This window comes from Hyperolius riggenbachi, chromosome 1 (genome assembly GCF_040937935.1).
Source record: "Hyperolius riggenbachi isolate aHypRig1 chromosome 1, aHypRig1.pri, whole genome shotgun sequence".
NCBI classification, from domain to species: domain Eukaryota; kingdom Metazoa; phylum Chordata; class Amphibia; order Anura; family Hyperoliidae; genus Hyperolius; species Hyperolius riggenbachi.
The window spans coordinates 1,735,562-1,758,218 of NC_090646.1; the positions used below are offsets into that span (position 1 = coordinate 1,735,562).

Genomic DNA, 22,657 nt, shown 5'->3' on the forward strand with positions numbered 1-22,657 from the left:
AGTCACGTCACAACAAGTCCGGAGTCTGGTGTATGTATTGTATCCATTCTCCTGTACCTGCTGTTATGTCCTGTCTGCACTGTGACGGTTCTATGTGTGATAATCACCTGAGAGTCCACAGCAAGGCACCAGAACACGTCTTATGTGCCCCCACCACCTCCCCGGAGACCAGGAAATGCTCCGTCCATAAGGAAATACTGAAGTATTACTGCACTGAGGATGCTGCATGTGTCTGTGTGTCCTGCAGACTGGATGGAGAACATCGGGGACACCAGGTGGAGACACTACAGGAGGCCTCTGAGAAGAAGAAGAAGAAGCTGAGAAATGATCTGAAGACACTGATGGCAGAGACAGAGGAGGCTGAGAAAAGAGTGCAGAGTCTGGAGGAACGCAGGAGAAAAGCACAAGAAAAAGCAGATGGTGAAACAGAGAAAGTAACTTCCCTGTTTAGAGACCTCAGGAGACGGCTGGAGGAGCTGGAGAAGAGAGTCCTGAGTGACATCACAAGGCGGGTACAAGTCTATGATGACATCATCAGACAGCTGGAGATGAAGAAGGCGGAGCTGTCCAGGAAGATGCGTCACATTGAGGAGCTGTGTCACATGACTGATCCACTGACTGTCTTACAGGAATCAGACACGGGTGACTTGTGTGACACGGAGGACAGACATGATGAGCAGCTCCATGATGGATGGGATCTGGATGTGGCCGGCATCTCACACACATTACACACAGGACTAGCTGATATCATGTCTGGGGTAACTGGTGGGATTTGTATGCGGCCTGCAGACTTTTTACTGGATATAAACACAGCTGGTAATAATCTACATATATCAGATGACAGGAAAACTGCATGTTTATCACTATGGGGGCAGAACCGCCCAGTAACACCAGAGAGATTTCAGCGTTATCCTCAGGTGTTGAGCAGCCGGAGTTTCTCCTCAGGGCGACATTACTGGGAAGTGGACGTTGTGGCGTCACATTACTATAGAGTTGGGATGTGTTACCCCAGTATAGCCAGGGATACAAGGGGTGTTATTGGAGATAATAAGCAGTCCTGGTGTTTGATCAGTCGTATTGGTTTTTATGAGATGAGACATGATGGGCAGCAGTTCTGTGTACCTCAAGTGCCCATTAAAAGAGTCAGGATATACCTGGATTATGATGCTGGGCAGATCTCCTTCTATGATATGTGTGACACCATCAGACACCTCCATACATTCACCGCCACCTTCACTGAGCCTCTCCATGCTGTGCTGTATGTAAATGGTTGCGTTACAGTAATGGGGAGGGGGGGGGGAGGAGATAAATCTTTAGGTGTAGCCGATGCATGATAGAACATTCCTGAAGTCTCACATTCTTATTTTTAGTGTAAGTGTAAACAGCAGCCATGTCAGTGTGAGGTAGAATCTGGGTCACTCAGCTGCTAAATGCAGAACTACACAAATCCCCCCAGCACTGACAGTAATGCTGCCACTGCAGGAATATAGGGCAATATAACACCGCAGAGCTGGGCTCTTCATGCACTGCTGTTATCCTACACTGTCTGTGTGATCGTTATATCTCTACTGTCTGTGCTGCATTCTCTGTGTCTGTCCAGCAGCCCAATGGCTTGTAAGGGTGAAACTTGCTGAGCTGATTAAATCCTGATTCTGAATCTGAAGCGTGAACTGGTTTGTTGGCAGAAGGGAGGATGGGGAAAGGGGGGGGGGGGGGGGGGTAGTTATTTCATATGCAGGAAAAATGTGTCACCTCTTCCATCTACTGCAAGCCTTGGTCACTGCAGATTGGAATATCATCCATGAAATCCAGGAGGCCTGCAACAGTCAGCACAGACTATGGGGTACATTGATAAAACATTTAGATTTGGAGTGTGTGTGGCAAGCAGTGTGTGTATATATTACGGCTGGCTAGTCTGGCCACTACGAGTTCTGGCCGGTCACAACTAGAAGTGGCGTCTCACTGCGGCCGGCCAGTGTGCGAAATGAATCCATTCCTGGCGGCTCCGGCTCTGGCTCCTCCCCCTGGCCCCTCCTATTGGCTTCTGGCAGCCGGGGACACATGCACAATGTAGCCAGAGTTGTCCGTGGCTGGAGGAAAGCAGACTGCTGCAGACATTGCTTCTGCCAGCACCCGCTCTGCAGGAATGAACATCACGAATTCCTGCTTTCCTGCCGCGACAAACGACTCTGGGTGCACATGTGTGTGTTCCCGGCTGGCAGAAGCCAATAGGAGGGGAGCAGGGGGCGGAGCCAGCACCCGCTCTGCAGGAATGAACATCACGAATCCCTGCTTTCCTGCCGCGACAAACGACTCTGGGTGCACATGTGTGTGTGTTCCCGGCCGCCAGAAGCCAATAGGAGGGGAGCAGGGGGCGGAGCCAGCACCCGCTCTGCAGGAATGAACATCACGAATTCCTGCTTTCCTGCCGCGACAAACGACTCTGGGTGCACATGTGTGTGTTCCCGGCTGCCAGAAGCCAATAGGAGGGGCCAGGGGGCGGAGCCAGCACCCGCTCTGCAGGAATGAACATCACGAATCCCTGCTTTCCTGCCGTGACAAACAACTCTGGGTGCACATGTGTGTGTGTTCCCGGCCGCCAGAAGCCAATAGGAGGGGAGCAGGGGGCGGAGCCAGCACCCGCTCTGCAGGAATGAACATCACGAATCCCTGCTTTCCTGCCGCGACAAACGACTCTGGGTGCACATGTGTGTGTTCCCGGCTGCCAGAAGCCAATAGGAGGGGCCAGGGGGCGGAGCCAGCACCCGCTCTGCAGGAATGAACATCACGAATCCCTGCTTCCCTGCTGTGACAAACGACTCTGGGTGCACATGTGTGTGTGTTCCCGGCTGCCAGAAGCCAATAGGAGGGGAGCAGGGGGCGGAGCCAGCACCCGCTCTGCAGGAATGAATATCCCGAATCCCTGCTTCCCTGCTGTGACAAACAACTCTGGGTGCACATGTGTGTGTGTTCCCGGCTGCCAGAAGCCAATAGGAGGGGAGCAGGGGGCGGAGCCAGCACCCGCTCTGCAGGAATGAACATCACGAATCCCTGCTTCCCTGCTGTGACAAACGACTCTGGGTGCACATGTGTGTGTGTTCCCGGCTGCCAGAAGCCAATAGGAGGGGAGCAGGGGGCGGAGCCAGCACCCGCTCTGCAGGAATGAATATCCCGAATCCCTGCTTCCCTGCTGTGACAAACAACTCTGGGTGCACATGTGTGTGTGTTCCCGGCTGCCAGAAGCCAATAGGAGGGGAGCAGGGGGCGGAGCCAGCACCCGCTCTGCAGGAATGAATATCCCGAATCCCTGCTTCCCTGCTGTGACAAACGACTCTGGGTGCACATGTGTGTGTGTTCCCGGCTGCCAGAAGCCAATAGGAGGGGAGCAGGGGGCGGAGCCAGCACCCGCTCTGCAGGAATGAATATCCCGAATCCCTGCTTCCCTGCTGTGACAAACAACTCTGGGTGCACATGTGTGTGTCCCCCCGGCTGGCAGAAGCCAATAGGAGGGGAGCAGGGGGCGGAGCCAGCACCCACTCTGCAGGAATGAACATCACGAATCCCTGCTTTCCTGCCGCGACAAACGACTCTGGGTGCACATGTGTGTGTGTTCCCGGCTGCCAGAAGCCAATAGGAGGGGAGCAGGGGGCGGAGCCAGCACCCGCTCTGCAGGAATGAATATCCCGAATCCCTGCTTCCCTGCTGTGACAAACAACTCTGGGTGCACATGTGTGTGTCCCCCCGGCTGGCAGAAGCCAATAGGAGGGGAGCAGGGGGCGGAGCCAGCACCCACTCTGCAGGAATGAACATCACGAATCCCTGCTTTCCTGCCGCGACAAACGACTCTGGGTGCACATGTGTGTGTCCCCCCGGCCGCCAGAAGCCAATAGGAGGGGAGCAGGGGGCGGAGCCAGCGCCGGAGCCGCCACGATTGGATTCATTTTTCACACTAGCCGCAGTGAGACGCCACTTCTAGTTTTGACCCGAAGTGTCCCGACTTCTGGCCGTGACATATACTGTATATCACACGTGTACAAAACTCTGTGCATGTCCCGCGGCAGTGCGAGCCCAGCAAGCAATAGGAATGAGCTGAGCTTGTGCCCCTCCCCCATGAGGCTGCCCTGTACCCTGAATGTGTCACACATGGAGAGGAGTGAGATCTGTGCCCCTCCCCCATGAGGCGGCCCTGTACCCTGAATGTGTCACACATGGAGAGGAGTGAGATCTGTGCCCCTCCCCCATGAGGCTGCCCCGTACCCTGAATGTGTCACACATGGAGAGGAGTGAGATCTATGCCCCTCCCCATGAGGCTGCCCTGTACTCTGAATGTGTCACACATGGAGAGGAGTGAGATCTGTGCCCCTCCCCCATGAGGCGGCCCTGTACCCTGAATGTGTCACACATGGAGAGGAGTGAGATCTGTGCCCCTCCCCCATGAGGCTGCCCCGTACCCTGAATGTGTCACACATGGAGAGGAGTGAGATCTATGCCCCTCCCCATGAGGCTGCCCTGTACTCTGAATGTGTCACACATGGAGAGGAGTGAGATCTGTGCCCCTCCCCCATGAGGCTGCCCCGTACCCTGAATGTGTCACACATGGAGAGGAGTGAGAGGTGTGAGATCTGTGCCCCTCCCCCATGAGGCTGCCCCGTACCCTGCATGTGTCACATATGGAGAGGAGTGAGAGGAGTGAGATCTGTGCCCCTCCCCCATGAGGCTGCCCTGTACCCTGAATGTATCACACATGTAGAGGAGTGAGATCTGTGCCCCTCCCCCATGAGGCTGCCCCGTACCCTGAATGTGTCACACATGTAGAGGAGTGAGATCTGTGGCCCTCCCCCATGAGGCTGCCCTGTACCCTGAATGTATCACACATGGAGGAGCGAGTACTGGAGCGGGCAGCCAGCATCTCATCCCTCCTTCATGTCGTGTAAAAGGGCGCCTGAAATATCGGCTCGGAGAATAACGGTAAGTTCAGCAATATTTTTATTATAAAGTTAAAATTACAACAGTAAAGTAAAAAAAGAAGAAGAGCAGGTAAATCTCCAGCACAATAAGTATGGGGGTCACAGCTCTGCAATCCTGGATACCCAGAGGAAGGAAAGAGGCTTACCAGCTGGTGACAGCCCACATTATAAGGTTGTAGCAACGCTTTGCTAGGACATCAGGAAGTAGCAGTCTGTCCAGGATCCACCAATTCAGCAATGATTCATCTTACCAATGGAGATCAGTAAACATCATAAAAAACAAACAAACGGCAACTCTAAGTGCAAACCGTTTAATGTAGAGTTTTCATAGTAAAAACAACATACAAATAGCATAAAAACAAAACTTACATACGGGGCCCATGCAATGGGAACCCCGAGAAAGTTGTGTATGGATTAGCAGTACAGGACAGTATGAACGTGCTCTTTCCCGACCGGTTTCGCAAACTAGCGTCATCAGGGGATTAAGGATATAAGCAGCTGGCACAAAATACTGTATATAAACTTTTACAATAAAGGAAGGGGTGGGGCTATGAACACCAACAGTCAAGACCCCTCCAATAGAGTATAGCTCAGACTCTACTAGGAGAGTGACTATAAACCAAATCAACACACATTGGATATAATACAAGATGATCAGATTAGAACCCTAAAGTATATAGTGGCTAGGCAGCGCAATGGTCGAGGGCTCTGCCTCCAACACAGGAGACCCGGGTTCAAACCATGCTTTTTTTAGAGGGGACTCCTTTTAGCCACAGGAAATAGTGACAGCTGCTAACAGGGATAAACTATTTGTCGGTATCCTTAAAATAGGTCTTTGTAATAAATCTATCAGATTCCAAATGAATAGCCATATCAAGAAAATGTACATGTTACTAATGACGCATGTGTACTTACATGTGGTCTGTGCGTGTTTCTGCCTAAACCTTAGGCATGCACTCCATGCGTACTTTTGCATTCATTTTATACATGTACGTCCTTCTGCCGCTCAGGCGTTGTAGATGACGTGCAATGCAGATATGCGCTGTTTGTCTATCCTATGATGAGGAGGACTTTGTGTTCCCTCTTTTAAGTTCCCTATGCCGGCCATTTATCCACTATGTGGTTTTGTACTCTCTGACCTTGGATTTCACTTGATATCTATCTGGCTTTGTCTAGGTAAGTGTTTCACTTATTCACCTCCTATAATGTGCACTTTCTGGTTTTATATATGCCAGACCAGTATGTATTGTATACTATAGCCTTTAAAAAAAAAAGCATGGTTGAACCCATCTCTCTTTGGCAGGGGCGTAACAATAGACCCTGCAAGGGATGCCTCCGCAGGGGGGCCCAGAAGCCACAGGGGGCCCGTGGGGGGAAAAGTTTGAGAGACTGACAACTAAGGGCATGGAGTGAAAAAACGTATTCTGCTCTCGTACCATTGTTATATTGACTTAATGTGTCCACCACACAGATAAGAACTCGTACACATTCTGGAATTTCTACACTGTCCCTGCTCCCTAGGGTTCGTAAAAAACATCTGTCTCACACTGCAGCTAAGTTCTGATGACTGCATGTACAACCTTACAAACAAAGGAGTCCCATTTTGAAAAAAGTTGTAGACTTTCCCTTTTCAGCAATCACTTCGAAAGGATTCCTAGATTCTTATCACACACAGGCTAATGACCTTATGGTGTCTGATTACTTTTACAACACAATGGAGTGGAGATTGATGTCTGACTGTTGCTGCTTCATTGAGAGCTTGTTGTCTCATATGGGGTCCAAGATCCCTAACAGTATCAATCAGGGACATTCTGAATGTTTTGTGTAACGATTGGTGTCAGCACGCAGAGAGAATCTGATTATCGGTGATCTGCAGTATCACCAAGAATGCAGATATATACCCCAGTATTGATGATCTGCAGAATCACCGATAATACAGATATATTGCTAACCTCTGGACACCTATGGTATGTGAGTGTTTGGTGTAACAGTAATACCCTGAGACATGCACCTGCTGAGCAGGTGATCAGAAGCAGCCTGGAATACTGTTTTTGAGGACACAGGAACCTTCCAACAGCCTGAGATTCTCCAAGGGGTGGAGTCAGGCTGAAGGTAGGAGGAACCTGAGCTGGAGTGACACCTGAACGGGTGGATGTCACTAGCAGGTCTGGAGACTATCTCTTAGGGAGAGATATAGGTCCGTGTGAGGTGTGAGGTCCGTGGTCTCTACACCCTGGAACTAGTCTGACGCACAACACAAATAACAATACAGAGTCCCTAGTCTGGGTGTGAGGTCCGTAGTCTCGACACCCTGGAACTAATCTGGAGCATAACACAAATGATAACACAGTTCCCTAGTCTTAGGTGTGAGGTCCTTGGTCTCTACACCCTGGAACTAGTCTGGAGTATAACACAAATGATAACACTGTTCCCTAGTCTTAGGTGTGAGGTCCTTGGTCTCTACACCCTGGAACTAGTCTGGAGTATAACACAAATGATAACACAGTTCCCTAGTCTTAGGTGTGAGGTCCTTGGTCTCCACACCCTGGAACTAGTCTGGATAATAATACAATGATAAACAAAAGTAATCTGGCTCAGTGTGAATTCCCAGGTCCTCCTGGTCCAAACACACTGTAGGATCTGACTATGGTCTGAATGCTTCCACATAAGTGTTCGCAATGGCAGACAACCAGCAACTGGAAAGCAAGCTGTATATATAGTTGCTGGACTCTGCCGCCCCGCCCGAGCCACTCAGCCAATCAGGAGTCCAGCAGGAATCAGCTGATCGTCCTGATTAGCTGACCCATCTTCTGCTGGTATAAAGGTCCTGACTTCTGGCTCGCGCGCGTAGTTCTCCATCCAGGTGCACTAACAGACTCAGCCACACCAGACACACGCTTCCGTGTGCAAACCGCCGCGCTGGATGCGGAACCAGCCGCCTTACTGTTGCTGCATGCGGCAGCTTTTCCGCGTTCTGCCCTGCTACCAGACACACGCTTCCGTGTGCAAACCGCCGCACTGGACGCGGAATCAGCTGCCTGCTCAGTAGCACATGCGGCGGCTTTTCCGCGATCTCTCACAGTCTTGGACGCATGCTGCTGCGTAAAAACGGCCGCGCTGGACGCGGAGCCAGCTGCCTTGCTATCGGTAAACGCGGTGGCTTTTCCGCGTTTCCTCACATTTTGCCAAAGTTACAGTGATACTATATGTTATATTCAGCATGTCATTGTTGTTCCTCCATATAGCATGTGCTCTCATGTAGTAAAATAATACGGCTGTGTGTGTATGTATGTACTGGGAGCAGAGCTGCAACGAGGGACTTGTCGGCTGCAAGGGGCTGGAGGAAGCCCCGGGTAAGTAGAACTGGGGGTAGCAAAGATTGCCTGACGTTTCCTTTAAGTCTAAGTGTTTTTATTTGCATGGGGAAAACCCATTGGTCCTCAGTTTTCCTGTGCAGAAAGCGAGGGGGGTGGGGGGCCCCAACCAAAGTTTCGCAGGGGGGCCCAATGATGTCTAGTTACGCCCCTGCTCTTTGGGCTGTATGCAGTGTCACCCACAAAGAGAGCTATGGTATAGTAAGTTAAATCACAAATACAGTGGAAAGATATGCACTGCTATTATACAGTGTGCTGTCACACAAATACAGTAGAAAGATATGCACTGGTATAATACAGTGTGCTGCCAGTGGCAGACTACAAATGCCAACTGGGAACTGTGGGCTGTACCTATGCAGTGTCACCCACAAAGAGCTATGCTTTAGTAAGTTCAATCACAAATACAGTGGAAATATACACTCACCTAAAGGATTATTAGGAGCACCATACTAATACGGTGTTTGACCCCTTTCACCTTCAGAACTGCCTTAATTCTACGTGGCATTGATTCAACAAGGTGCTGAAAGCATTCTTTAGAAATGTTGGCCCATATTGATAGGATAGCATCTTGCAGTTGATGGAGATTTGTGGGATGCACATCCAGGGCATGAAGCTCCCGTTCCATCACATCCCAAAGATGCTCTATTGGGATGAGATCTGGTGACTGTGGGGGCCATTGTAGTACACTGAACTCATTGTCATGTTCAAGAAACCAGTTTGAAATGATTGGAGCTTTGTGACATGGTGCTGTCAGGACTCGCTGATATAGTATTCAGGTACACACTGTATGCAAATGTGGCCGACTAGCTAACACTTCCAAAGAGTGACCTAACTACACACACTGACTTTTTGTCATACAATGTGAGACCTGAATATATACCAGCAATCCTCTGTGAGACAGGTAACAAGGCACAGATAGTATATGAGTAGAACTGGTAATAGTCACCTGAATCTTAGTGGCAACAGCAATCCAGATGATAGCAGGAGATGTTGTTAACAAGGAAATCCAGAAACAATAGCTTATTGGTATGCAGGTTCCAGGGCAGGATGAGATAAGTCCAGAACACAGGAGTACTATATAAATGTCACGGTACAGAAGGGCTATGCAGAAATCCAGGGCAGGCAATCCAATGGTCAGTTCAGGCAGCAAACAGGCAAAATCCAATAACAAACACTGGTTCTCACGACAGCCGGGGGCCCAGTCTCTCTCACTGGCTGGGGCCCCTAAACCACCATGCGATACCTAGAGGGAAGTGTGAGCGGGCCCTGGACCTCTCACCACCAGGGACTTCACCCCCACTGCCTCTAAACTGAATGCAAACTGCAACACACACAATTTCTCACTACCAGTTCAAGCAATTTCCTACCTTTATCTGGCCAGCAGGCGCCAGTCAGCCAATCAGGTGTACGGTCATACACCCTTTGCCTGCCGTACCAAATCTAGCAGGAATTGCATAAATTAGCATTCAGGAGGGAGGCTTCGGTTGGACGTAATCGTTGATTACATCTTTTACAAGGACCGCCGTGTGTAGGCAGCTCCCATACAGTCCCCTCCCTAACCACTCACCTGTCAACCGCACCTGGAAGCTGCAAATAAGACATTTAAAATCACAAACACATGTTCGCAGGACAGCCGGGGGCCCCAGGTCTCTCTCACTGGCTGGGGGGCCCCTAAACCACCATGTATGTACACAAAGGGGGGGTCTAGGTGTGAGGGATAGGGATAAGGAGAGATATCTGTGACCCTAAAGTTAGGTATAATTGTAGTAAAATACCTGTAAAACCTACCATTCTAGTACTATGCTTAATACACGTGTAAATATCGTTTTTGCTATAGACGCTATTTGACGTTTCATTTCAGAATTCGTTTACTGTTATAGACGGTATTTTGCCATTTCATTTCCGTTTAGTTAACCTATTTAGCACTAAATTATCGTTTATAACCTCTTAAACGAAAAATATGGTTTTGCATTCAAACTTACAATTTCGGCTACACCCCGCGCCCTTTTTTCCAGGCGCCCTTTTTTGATACACGCGGCCACATGCACACAGCCATTCACACGCAGGCATTCATCTAGTTTAAATGTCAGCTGAGATAGAGATCAGCTGACACAGGTGGCAATACATGTAAACTAGTAACCAGTACTAACCGGCAAAACATCCTGACGGTGTCTCAGCTATAGCACAGTGGCAAGAGCAGTGCCTCTGACGTAAAAGAGACCAATAATATATAAAATAATATTATTTATTACATAAACCCCTGCCTAATTGTCAGCTGACTCTACCTCTGTCTCCGCCTCAGACTATACTGCCGAGAGGAGCGATCCCTTACAGGTGCATTATCCTGCTGGAAGTAGCCATCAGAGGATGGGTACATGGTGGTCATGAAGGGATGGACATGGTCAGAAACAATGCTCAGGTAGCCCGTGCCATTTAAATGATGCCCAGTTGGTACTAAGGGGCCTAAAGTGTGCCAAGAAAACATCCCCCACACCATTACACCACCACCAGCCTGCACAGTGGTAGGCATGATGGATCCATGTTCTCATTCTGTTTACGCCAAATTCTGACTCTATCGAGACTCATCAGACCAGGCAACATTTTTCCAGTCTTCAACTGTTCAATTGTGGTGGCTTATGCAAATTGTAGCCTCTGTTTCCTATTTGTAGTGGAGATGAGTGGTACCCGGTGGGGTCTTCTGCTGTTGTAGCCCATCCGCCTCAAGGTTGTGCGTGTTGTGGCTTCACAGATGCTTTGCTGCATATCTTGGTTGTAATAAGTGGTGATTTCAGTCAATGTTGCTCGTCTATCAGCTTGAATCAGTCGGCCCATTCTCCTCTGACCTCTAGCATCAACAAGGCATTGTCGCCCACAGGACTGCCGCATACTGGATGTTTTTCCCTTTTCACAGCATTCTTTGTAAACCCTAGAAATGGTTGTGCGTGAAAATCCCAGTAACTGAGCAGATTGTGAATTACACAGACCGGGCCGTCTGGCACCAACAACCATGCCACGCTCAAAATTGCACAAATCACCTTTCTTTCCCATTCTGACATTCAGTTAGGAGTTCAGGAGATTGTCTTGCCCAGAACCACATCTCTAAATGCATTGCAGCAACTGCCACGTGATTGGTTGATTAGATAACTGCGTTAATGTTCCTAATAATCCTTTAGGTGAGTGTATATTACCCAGATACACCGCTGGACCCATGGGCCGCACAAGAGCAGTACAGCCTGCCTAGTAGGAGCCTGCGGGGGAACGAGGACACTGGGAGGAGAACAGCGAGGCTCTATCAGACCCAGAGGCACCCCTCTCCTTAGGTAAGTATCTGTTTTTTTAATTTTTATTACGCTTCAGATTCACTTTAATCAGGGAAATTATTGAAGCCAGTTACACATGTGTGCCTTCCCTTCTGTAGACACTAGATGGCGCTGTTGGTCTGATGTTGTGTATAATCTGCCTTTCCTGTCCTAGGCTGTACTATGCAGAGGTTTATAGCATGGCTGGCTTCATATTTCACATGGCAATGTTTTCCATCACATGAGATGTTTTCCCTGACTTGGGCCTCAGCGCTCCACTCAGGGTGCGGCTTCTCACATTGCTACAATGTTCATTTTATATATCTAATAATTGCTGCTTTGTTTTCTTGTTATTAGATTCACGATTGCTCTACTTCTATTGGCTGGGATACACGGCATCTACTCACCCCAGCAGGGTGTAGCACAGACACATCATTCCTGCTGCTATATACTTCTTATGGCCTCACTCAGCGTAATATCCCACAACACCAGAGGCCTCAACTCTCCCTATAGATGAAGAAAGGCCTTCATCCAAAACGTTCCCCTGACATTACGTGTCTCCAGGAAACCCATAGAGCTAAAACCTCCTTCACAAATAGAAAGACCTTCATCCAAAACATTCCCCTGACATTACGTGTCTCCAGGAAACCCAAACGCCTAAAACCTCCTTCACAAATAGATAGACCTTCATCCAAAACGTTCCCCTGACATTACGTGTCTCCAGGAAACCCATAGAGCTAAAACCTCCTTCACAAATAGATAGACCTTCATCCAAAACGTTCCCCTGACATTACGTGTCTCCAGGAAACCCAAACGCCTAAAACCTCCTTCCAAAATACTTTCACAAAAACTATCAAAGCTGCTTTGCCTCGTCTGCCAATAAGAAACACAGCAGTGTCATCAGATACTTCACAATTCCCTCTCCCTGAATGCTGACAGAACCATTTCTGATGACGAGGGCAGATATGTCGTAGTTACTGGTGTCATACAAAACACCCATATACACCCCCCAAGTCTCTTATGTCAGTGCTGAGGGAGGAGCTGAGGGTGACTGTGTATCTGATAAACACACGATTATAAAGGCAATTTAACGTGGCCCCTAATCCTGCTCTTGACTAGAGATGGGCTGAACCTCCGATTTTAGGTTCGCGAACCCTGTTCGCGAACTTCCGCAAAAGGTTCGGTTCGCGAAAAAGTTCGCGAACCGCAATAGACTTCAATGGGGAGGCGAACTTTCAAAGTTTTAAAAATTTCTATCAGCTGGAAAAATGATAGAAAACATGTTTCAAAAGCTCTATTACCTGGAGCCACACCTAATTGAGTGAAATACACATCACTGCTGGAGGACCCACCCCCCCTCCCTCCTCCAAGCAAGGTCCTTTATACCATTTGCCTATCTACACTAATTAGTTATGGGACAGCTGCTACACACTCTGCTAGGGAGATTTTAATCTTCCCTCCACCCCTCCAACCTATTCCCTCCTTCCTCCTACCGGAGGGAGGAGGGTCTCTTCTGGCAGGGAATTATACTACTTTAAAAGCCAGTATACATCATACCATAGCTGGGAATCGAACCCAGATCTCACTGTGTAGTGGACACGTCACCCTAAGCACTGTACCACTACAGTAGTAAGTGAAGCTAGCTGAAAATGTACCATTAATGCTCAATGCAATAGAACCATTAGGTTGCTTAAGCAACCTAATGGTTCTATTGCATTGAGCATTAATGGTACATTTTCAGCTAGCTTCACTTACTTCTGTAGTGGTACAGTGCTTAGGGTGACGTGTCCACTACACAGTGAGATCTGGGTTCGATTCCCAGCTATGGTATGATGTATACTGGCTTTTAAAGTAGTATAATTCCCTGCCAGAAGAGACCCTCCTCCCTCCGGTAGGAGGGAATAGGTTGAAGGGTTGAAGGGAGGTGGGAGGTGGGAGGAATTAAAATCTCTCTAGCAGAGTGTGTACCAGCTGTCCCATAATTAATTAGTGTAGGCAGACAACTGAGTCAAATGGTATAAAGGACCTAGCTTGGAGGGAGGGTGGGTGGGTCCTCAAGCAGTGTGTTTGACCATAACATGTCTGCTGACAGTGAAAAGGAGGGTAAAAAATTTTGCTTTAACAAGCGAACTGGGCGAAGCGAACTTCCGCAAACGTTCGCCTGCGGGAGGCGAACGCGAACCACCGAAGTTCGCCTGGAACCGTTCGCCGGCGAACCGTTCGGCCCAACTCTACTCTTGACAGATCACATTCCACTGTCTGCCGAAGGCAACGCCAACATCCTAAGGTATTATCGAATCTATTGAGATCAGCCCAACTAGAAGAATCCTGGGGTAACCCGACTAGCAGAGGATATTCTTATAATCTTATTATTCACACGCTCATTATACCTATTCCAGGATTAATGCAGTACTGTCATCCAGTGGTGTACCTACCATATGGCTGCAGGTGCTCATTGCCCCGGGTGTAGCCATGGCTAGGGGTGCTGCTGTGGTGCTCACAGCCCCAGGTGTAGCCCTGGCTAGGGGTGCTGCTGTGGTGCTCACAGCCCCGGGTGTAGCCATGGCTAGGGGTGCTGATGTGGTGATCACAGCCCCGGGTGTAGCCATGGCTAGGGGTGCTGATGTGGTGCTCTCAGCCCCGAGTGTAGCCCTGGCTAGGGGTGCTGCTGTGGTGCTCACAGCCCCGGGTGTAGCCATGACTAGGGGTGCTGATGTGGTGATCACAGCCCCGGGTGTAGCCATGGCTAGGGGTGCTGCTGTGGTGCTCACAGCACCGGGTGTAGCCATGACTAGGGGTGCCGCTGTGGTGCTCACAGCCCCGGGTGCAGCTATGGCTAGGGGTGCTGATGTGGTGATCACAGCACCGGGTGTAGCCATGGCTAGGGGTGCTGCTGTGGTGATCACAGCCCCGGGTGTAGCCATGGCTAGGGGTGCCGCTGTGGTGCTCACAGCCCCGGGTGTAGCCATGGCTAGGGGTGCTGATGTGGTGATCACAGCCCCGGGTGCAGCCATGGCTAGGGGTGCCGCTGTGGTGATCACAGCAATGGGTGCAGCCATGGCTAGGGGTTCTGCTGTGGTGATCACTGTCCCGGGTGCAGGCATGGCTAGGGGTGCTGCTGTGGTGATCACAGCCCCGGGTGTAGCCATGACTAGGGGTGCTGCTGTGGTGATTACAGCCCCCGGTGTAGCCATGGCTAGGGGTGCCACTGTGGTCCTCAGTCACTGTGTTCTTCCACCTGGGACCTTTTTTTTTTCATAGTTTGGGTAACATTTGGGAAAATAGCAGCAGGCAGCGCAGGGGACTGTACTACTTCCTGCACTAGATGTAGCACCCCTCCCCCTTCCTGTCCTGTGGGCAATGTGTCTCCTCGCTCATTACACACAGCCTGCAGGGAGTGAATGTGCAGAGCAGCAGGGTGAGTAGAGAGAATGATTGCTGTGCTGCATCTGGGACATTAGCAGGGGGAGGTGGCAGGATGTGTTCAGTGTTCCCGTGGGCAATGTGTCTCCCTGCTCTCTACACACAGCCTGCAGTGAGTGAATGTGCAGCGCAGCAGGGTGAGTAGAGAGAATGATTGCTGTGCTGCAGCTGGGACATTAGCAGGGAGAGGTGGCAGGATGTGTTTAGTGCTCCTGTGGGCAATGTGTCTCCCTGCTCTCTACACACAGCCTGCAGGGAGTGAATATGCAGCGCAGCAGGGTGAGTAGAGAGAAGGATTGCTGTGCTGCATCGGGGACATTAGCAGGGAGAGGTGGCAGGATGTGTTCAGTGTTCCCGTGGGCAATGTGTCTCCTTGCTCTCTACACACATCCTGCAGTGAGTGAATGTGCAGAGCAGCAGGGTGAGTAGAGAGAAGGATTGCTGTGCTGCATCGGGGACATTAGCAGGGAGAGGTGGCAGGATGTGTTTAGTGCTTCTGTGGGCAATGTGTCTCCTCGCTCTCTACACACAGCCTGCAGTGAGTGAATGTGCAGAGCAGCAGGGTGAGTAGAGAGAATGATTGCTGTGCTGCAGCTGGGATATTAGCAGGGAGAGGTGGCAGGATGTGTTTAGTGCTTCTGTGGGCAATGTGACTCATTGCTCTCTACACGCAGCCTGCAGTGAGTGAATGTGCAGAGCAGCAGGGTGAGTAGAGAGAAGGATTGCTGTGCTGCATCGGGGACATTAGCAGGGAGAGGTGGCAGGATGTGTTTAGTGCTCCTGTGGGCAATGTGTCTCCTCGCTCTCTACACACAGCCTGCAGGGAGTGAATATGCAGCGCAGCAGGGTGAGTAGAGAGAAGGATTGCTGTGCTGAAGCTGGGACATTAGCAGGGAGAGGTGGCAGGATGTGTTCAGTGTTCCCGTGGGCAATGTGTCTCCTTGCTCTCTACACACAGCCTGCAGTGAGTGAATGTGCAGAGCAGCAGGGTGAGTAGAGAGAAGGATTGCTGTGCTGCATCGGGGACATTAGCAGGGAGAGGTGGCAGGATGTGTTTAGTGCTTCTGTGGGCAATGTGTCTCCTCGCTCTCTACACACAGCCTGCAGTGAGTGAATATGCAGCGCAGCAGGGTGAGTAGAGAGAAGGATTGCTGTGCTGCAGCTGGGATATTAGCAGGGAGAGGTGGCAGGATGTGTTTAGTGCTCCCGTGGGCAATGTGTCTCCTTGCTCTCTACACACAGCCTGCAGTGAGTGAATGTGCAGAGCAGCAGGGTGAGTAGAGAGAAGGATTGCTGTGCTGCATCGGGGACATTAGCAGGGGGAGGTGGCAGGATGTGTTTAGTGCTTCTGTGGGCAATGTGTCTCCTCGCTCTCTACACACAGCCTGCAGAGAGTGAATGTGCAGAGCAGCAGGGTGAGTAGAGAGAATGATTGCTGTGCTGCAGCTGGGATATTAGCAGGGAGAGGAGGCAGGATGTGTTTAGTGCTCCTGTGGGCAATGTGACTCTTTGCTCTCTACACACAGCCTGCAGTGAGTGAATGTGCAGAGCAGCAGGGTGAGTAGAGAGGATGATTGCTGTGCTGAAGCTGGGACATTAGCAGGGCCAGGGAGAGGTGGCAGGATGTGTTTAGTGCTCCTGTGGGCAATGTGACTCCTTGCTCTCTACACACAGCCTGCAGTGAGTGAATGTGCAGCGCAGCAGGGTGAGTAGAGAGAAGGATTGCTGTGCTGCAGCTGGGACATTAGCAGGGAGAGGTGGCAGGATGTGTTTAGTGCTTCTGTGGGCAATGTGACTCCTTGCTCTCTACACACAGCCTGCAGTGAGTGAATGTGCAGCGCAGCAGGGTGAGTAGAGAGAAGGATTGCTGTGCTGCAGCTGGGACATTAGCAGGGAGAGGTGGCAGGATGTGTTTAGTGCTCCTGTGGGCAATGTGACTCCTTGCTCTCTACACACAGCCTGCAGTGAGTGAATGTGCAGCGCAGCAGGGAGAGTAGAGAGAAGGATTGCTGTGCTGCAGCTGGGACATTAGCAGGGAGAGGTGGCAGGGTGTGTTCAGTGCTTCAGAAGGTGCCTATCATTAGTAGCCATGTGCAATGGCTGCTGTAATACAGAGCACCCTGGACTATCCTGATCAGAGGAATTAATCAATAATGTAGGGCAGTCTGCTGTTGCAGAAGCCAATGACACTGACATCTTCTGCAGCACTGTATAAAGTACAGTTTCATAACGGTTAGCTCCATCCGCATCCTGATGACTCCTTTTCCCCAAAATTTGCAGCGACACGCTTAGCACTCCAACACGTCAACCCTCTCGTAATAAAATGTATTGTTTAGGGTGGGTGTCTGTAAATAATCAGCACCGGGTATTGAATTACCTAGGTACGCCACTGCTGTCATCCTTGCTTCTGGTTCCGAACCTCTTGTTTCCAGGCACATAATTAGCTCATGGTCAGAAGACAATGGCATTGTATGGACCGCCTGCTCTCCCCTCAGCCCCCCCCCCCCCCCCCCCCCCCCTCACCCTGGAGACTCAGTGAAAGCGTATTGACTGACACGTCACAGTTTTGGATGTAGAGGAACACCTCCAGATTAATGTCTCCCCTACTATAAAGCCTGATATCCTAAGGCTGGTCCACAAGTCCACCATCAGAGGTCAGCTAATCAAATCAGCATCCCAGCATAAGAGGAGGTAGACCAAGCAGCCACTCAATCTAGAGCATAAACTGCCCCGCCTGAAACTGGCACATGCCCAGTCCCCTTACCGATTTTTGCAACAAGAAATTGAGGGGGTGCTTCCTCAGATCTGTGTCCTGCTTTCTGCAAGAACTGAAAAAGCCATACGTTGGACCAGGTCCAAGAAATTCCTGGCTTGCTAGAAAACGTAGAGAGTACCTAAGTCCCTAAGTTTAGATTTCCGAAAAAGAAATAATTCAGGGAAGTCACATCTCATATCCAGCCCTCTTCAAGAGACTCTGTAACACAATTTTCAGCCTTATTTCTTCTATCCTATAAGTTCCTATACCTGTTCTAGTGTGGTCTGGATTACTCCAGCCTTCCCTAGTTGCACTGTCCCTGTAATATATCTAATCTTCTTTTCTTTTTCAAGCTTTGTCGACCCAGGGAGGAATGTGCTGCCTCTGCTGTAATAGGGAGAAGTTATGCACGCCCCCTCCACGTCCCCTTATGCTCTCCTGTGTGCTGTGTGTATGAGGTACAGGCAAGGTCTCTGCTCACAGCCAGCGTGTCTGCAGGCTCAGGAGCTGTGACCTTGTGAACAGCTGTGAGTGGAGAGGATCAGTGCAGAGCCCAGACAAGCAGCTAAGGCAACAAGTGGAGTAACATTCCAGCAGTCAAGTCGCGTTTGAGAGGAGCCTCTGCAAACAGGCATCTGCTCTGATGATGTATTTCCTGTTTGGCGGCCATCTTCCTTGTTTTCAAAAACAATGAATAAAACAGTAATTTTATCACCAAGAAAGCAGCAGGAGGAGGGAAAATGTCACAGAGGGGGCTAGGAGAAGACAAACAGGCTGGTACGTTTATTTATGTAAGATTTTCACAGTACAGATTCTCTTTAATGCCATTCTAAATGGCAGGGTCCCTGCTCCTAAATTCCTGCAATCCACAATTACTGTTATTCTGAAACCTTATAGAGACCCTGTCAATGTAAAAAATGATAGGCCCACCTCTTTATTAAATTAAGACTATAAAATATTCACTGCTATACTAGTTACCACATTGAACAAAGTCCTGAGCCCCCTTGTCCGTAGAGATCAGGTGGGCTTCATCCCTCTCCCAGGCTCCAGATAACGTGAGGAAAGTGGTCAATCTTCCCCATGTCGCCCAGAATCGCAGGGAACCTATGGCCTTGGTTTCACTCGACATGGAGAAGGCGTCTGACGACACTACTGATTGGACTTACATGCTGGACACTTTCCAGAAAGCTGGAATAACCGGGGCCTTCCTTCATGCAATTTAATGCTTATATTCAGTTCCCGCTGCACAAATAAAACTTCCTACGTCCTCCCCCTCTATAATCCCCATCCAGCATGGTACCAGACATGGATGCCTCCATCCCCGGCGATCTTCAACTTAGTTGTTGAACCACAGAATTTGCTCCTCTCCAGATATACAAGGTCTTATCATAGCAGGAAGGGAATATAAAGCAAATCTCTTTGCTGACGACCTCCTCTTGACCCTTACCTCTCTGCACACCTCCATTCCCGATCTCCTACACCTAGTCAAATGTTATGAAAACATTTCTGGCCTCTGCCTTAGTATAAATAAATCTGAAGTACTTTTTACTAATCTTCCCCAAACTCAAGCCATAAATGTAACTTCAGCTGCACGACTATCATTACAGACAAAATATATCACATACCTAGGTGTGAAAATCCCATATGACCCCTCAGAGCTCTACCAACTCAACTATAAATCCCTGTTGTCAAGGTGGAAGCAGCACTTGACTTGATCAGGTGGGATACCGCCTCTATTTTATGGATGGACAGGCTTCAGGCGGTTAGAATTACTCTGCAACCCGCATCCTCTACCTCTTTCAAACTTTGCCAGTCCCCATTTCACCAGCTTCTCCCAGAGACCTATAACAATCTATTTACAAATTTGTGTGGAACATTAAAAGGAGTGGAATTCAAAAAAGATGTATGTGTTGGAATAGGTCCAGAGGTGGTCTCTGTGTTCCTGACCTCTATTACAGAGCAGCTCAGATAGCTCAGTTAGCGCAAATAAGTTCTCTGTTGGAGGTGTTCTAATTATCTGATTATTAGTATGCAGGGCCTGGCTGAGGCAGAGGCGAGAGAGGCTCCAGCCTCGGGGTGCAGTGTAGGAGGGGGCGCACGCCTCACTCGGCTATCAGTCCCCTATTGTGTTTGAAGAAGAGATAAATAAGGAAAGGGGATACATGGCAGTGACGGCAAGCCAGATAACTAGAGATTAAGGTGTTGGGGGGTTGTGGGCCCTGGGGCACCTCTTAGTCTAATAGCAATCAGTGTGTGATGGCTGTGGTGGGAGGGATGGGGGGGCGCACTTTGGTGTTTCATCCTTTTCCTCCTAGGTTCTTCAGGTAGATAGGAGGAGTAGTATGGATTGGAGGAGCTCATAGCCACAATGGCCAGACCTCTCTGTCTGGATGCCTTAGGCCGATGAGATCTTCCTGTACTTTGTGGGGAAGGATGGAGCAAACAGACAAGGGAACTTGCGTGTATAATTATAGTTATCCTTCAAGGAACGTTGATTATGGAGAAGAGATAATGGTGCACAAAGGTCATCCTCAGAGCTTTATCATGAAGAACACAATGAGGATGTTCATGGGATATTCAATATGCAAATCAAGCAAAGTACAGTAACCAATCACATGTTGTCTTTACTCGGGGTTTGGAATGTTATCATGAGTGGGAATTTCAGGTAGATGATGACAAGCTGTGAGAGTAACCTTCACTCCGCTGCTGTCAGCCATGGCGTTTGCTCCTCCAAGAGGGGACCTCGAATGTGTCCTCTGTCAGAATGTTTACACAGATCCCGTTACCCTGAGATGCCAACACAGCTTCTGCCGTAAGTGTATTGACCGTGCACTTAGCAAACAGATGGGCTTCTTGGGGTATTCTTGCCCGAAATGTAAAGAGAGGTTCAGAAGACGCCCTTCTCTGCAGAGAGACAGTAGACTATATGAGCTCCTAGAGAACGTATCATTGGTTCACCAAGATAAGGAGAAGACTAGGACCTTCTGCTCTTACTGTTTTCAGCCTCTTTTACCTGCTGTTAAATACTGTCTTCTCTGTGAAGCTTCTCTGTGTGATAAACACCTGAGAGTCCACAGCAAGTCACCAGAGCACGTCTTATGTGACCCCAACACTTCTGTGGTGAACAGGAAATGCACGATGCACAAGAAGGTTCTAGAGTACTACTGTGGTGAGGACGCTATCTGTATCTGTGTTTACTGCTTAGCAGAAAAACATCGAGGACACCATGTGGAGACCACAGATGAGGCTTCCGAGACGAAGAAGAAGAAACTGAGACTTGACCAGCAACAGGTGGTGAGACAGAGAGAAGAGGTTGAGAGAAGAGTCACAAATCTGCAGGAATGCAGAAGAAAAGCACAGGAAAAAGCAGATGGTGAGACAGAGAGAGTCACTGCCCTATTCAGAGACCTCAGGAGACGGCTGGAGGAGCTGGAGAAGAGAATCCTGAGGGACATAAGCAGATGGGTACAAACCTATGATGATAACATTTGGCAGCTGGAAATGAAGAAGAGTGAACTTTGTGGCAAGATGCGTCACATTGAGGAGCTGTGTAACATGACTGACCCACTGACTGTCTTACAGGAATCAGACACAGGTGACTTGTGTGACACGGAGGACAGACATGATAAGCAGCTCCATGATGGAGGGGATCTGGATGTGGCCGGCATCTCACACACATTACACACAGGACTAGCTGATATCATGTCTGGGGTAACTGGGGGGATCTATATACAACCTGCAGACTTATTACTGGATGTAAACACAGCTAGTAATATGCTACATACATCAGATGACAGGAAAACTGCATCCTGGTCAGAATCAGACCAAAATTACCCAGAAACGCCGGAGAGATGCCAGGACTATCCTCAGGTGATGAGCAGGCAGAGCTTCTCCTCAGGGCGACATTACTGGGAGATAGACATTACAGGATCAGATAGCTGCATACTCGGGGTGTGTTATCCCAGCATAGACAGAAATGCGGTGATTGGATATAATAACAAGTCATGGTCGTTATACAGAAATGGCGATCAGTATTCAATGACCCATGACAGTGAAGGGTGTCAGTTAGCTGACGGTATCTCCAGTAATAGAGTCAGGATATACCTGGATTATGAGGCCGGGCAGATCTCCTTCTATGATATGTGTGACCCCATCAGACACCTCCACACCTTCACCGCCACCTTCACCGAGCCCCTCCATGCTGCAATAGGTGTGTGGGAAGGTTCGATAAAGATAATCAGTAGATCTGAAAAGATTGGTGACATCACAAGGTGGGGAAGAATCTGATTGGTGACACTGGAGGGTATGCACAAAAGGTTGGTAGACATTACATGCGTAGACATAAAATGTAATAGGCAAGATATAAACCATATTTTGCACAGTATGTGGTTTGCGTTTCATGCACAACGTAGACGTTACTTGTATAGAGTGTGTTATGCTGTTAGCGCTGGTTATACAACCAACATACGCATTGTGTATATAGAACACACGTTTCACAAACTACCCCGTTTACATAATGCCTGGTAAAATATACGTGCGCTGTCTGCTTATCTTCACTTTACCAACTTCCTGTGACTACAGCCCATCCATTCCTGAGGGAAAACTGGATGCTACAACCCTCAACAACCAATTCTACAAGAGAGAATAATATACTTCTGTGAGGACAAACCTTCTTATTGGCTGTGATATACAGTGGGAGGAGACTCTGATCTGTCACTCCCATTGTCAGTCTGATATAGCTATACAGACAGTGTGGAGGGGAAAATCATGTAATGGAAATAACATGTCTGTGTACTCTCTATATATATATTTGTGTGTAAATGTGCATGTATGTATGTC

At 49.3% G+C, this 22,657-nt stretch overlaps 1 protein-coding gene across 1 annotated transcript; it reads left to right on the forward strand.

Annotated features, from left to right (window-relative positions):
* The first annotated feature begins 20,533 nt into the window (after positions 1-20,533).
* LOC137571266 (E3 ubiquitin-protein ligase TRIM8-like) lies at positions 20,534-22,105 on the forward strand. Its single transcript, XM_068280152.1, has 2 exons — positions 20,534-21,413; positions 21,609-22,105. The coding sequence occupies exons 1-2, from the start codon at positions 20,534-20,536 to the stop codon at positions 22,103-22,105; spliced, it is 1,377 nt and encodes a 458-aa protein (XP_068136253.1).
* Positions 22,106-22,657: the final 552 nt, after the last annotated feature.

Excerpts from the sequence above, each read along its gene's own strand:
- LOC137571266 (XM_068280152.1), top strand. The coding sequence starts at position 20,534 with ATGGCGTTTGCTCCTCCAAGAGGGGACCTCGAATGTGTCCTCTGTCAG. Across the intron at positions 21,414-21,608 it reads CTTACAGGAATCAGACACAG|ATGACAGGAAAACTGCATCC; the intron begins GTGACTTGTGTG and ends TACATACATCAG.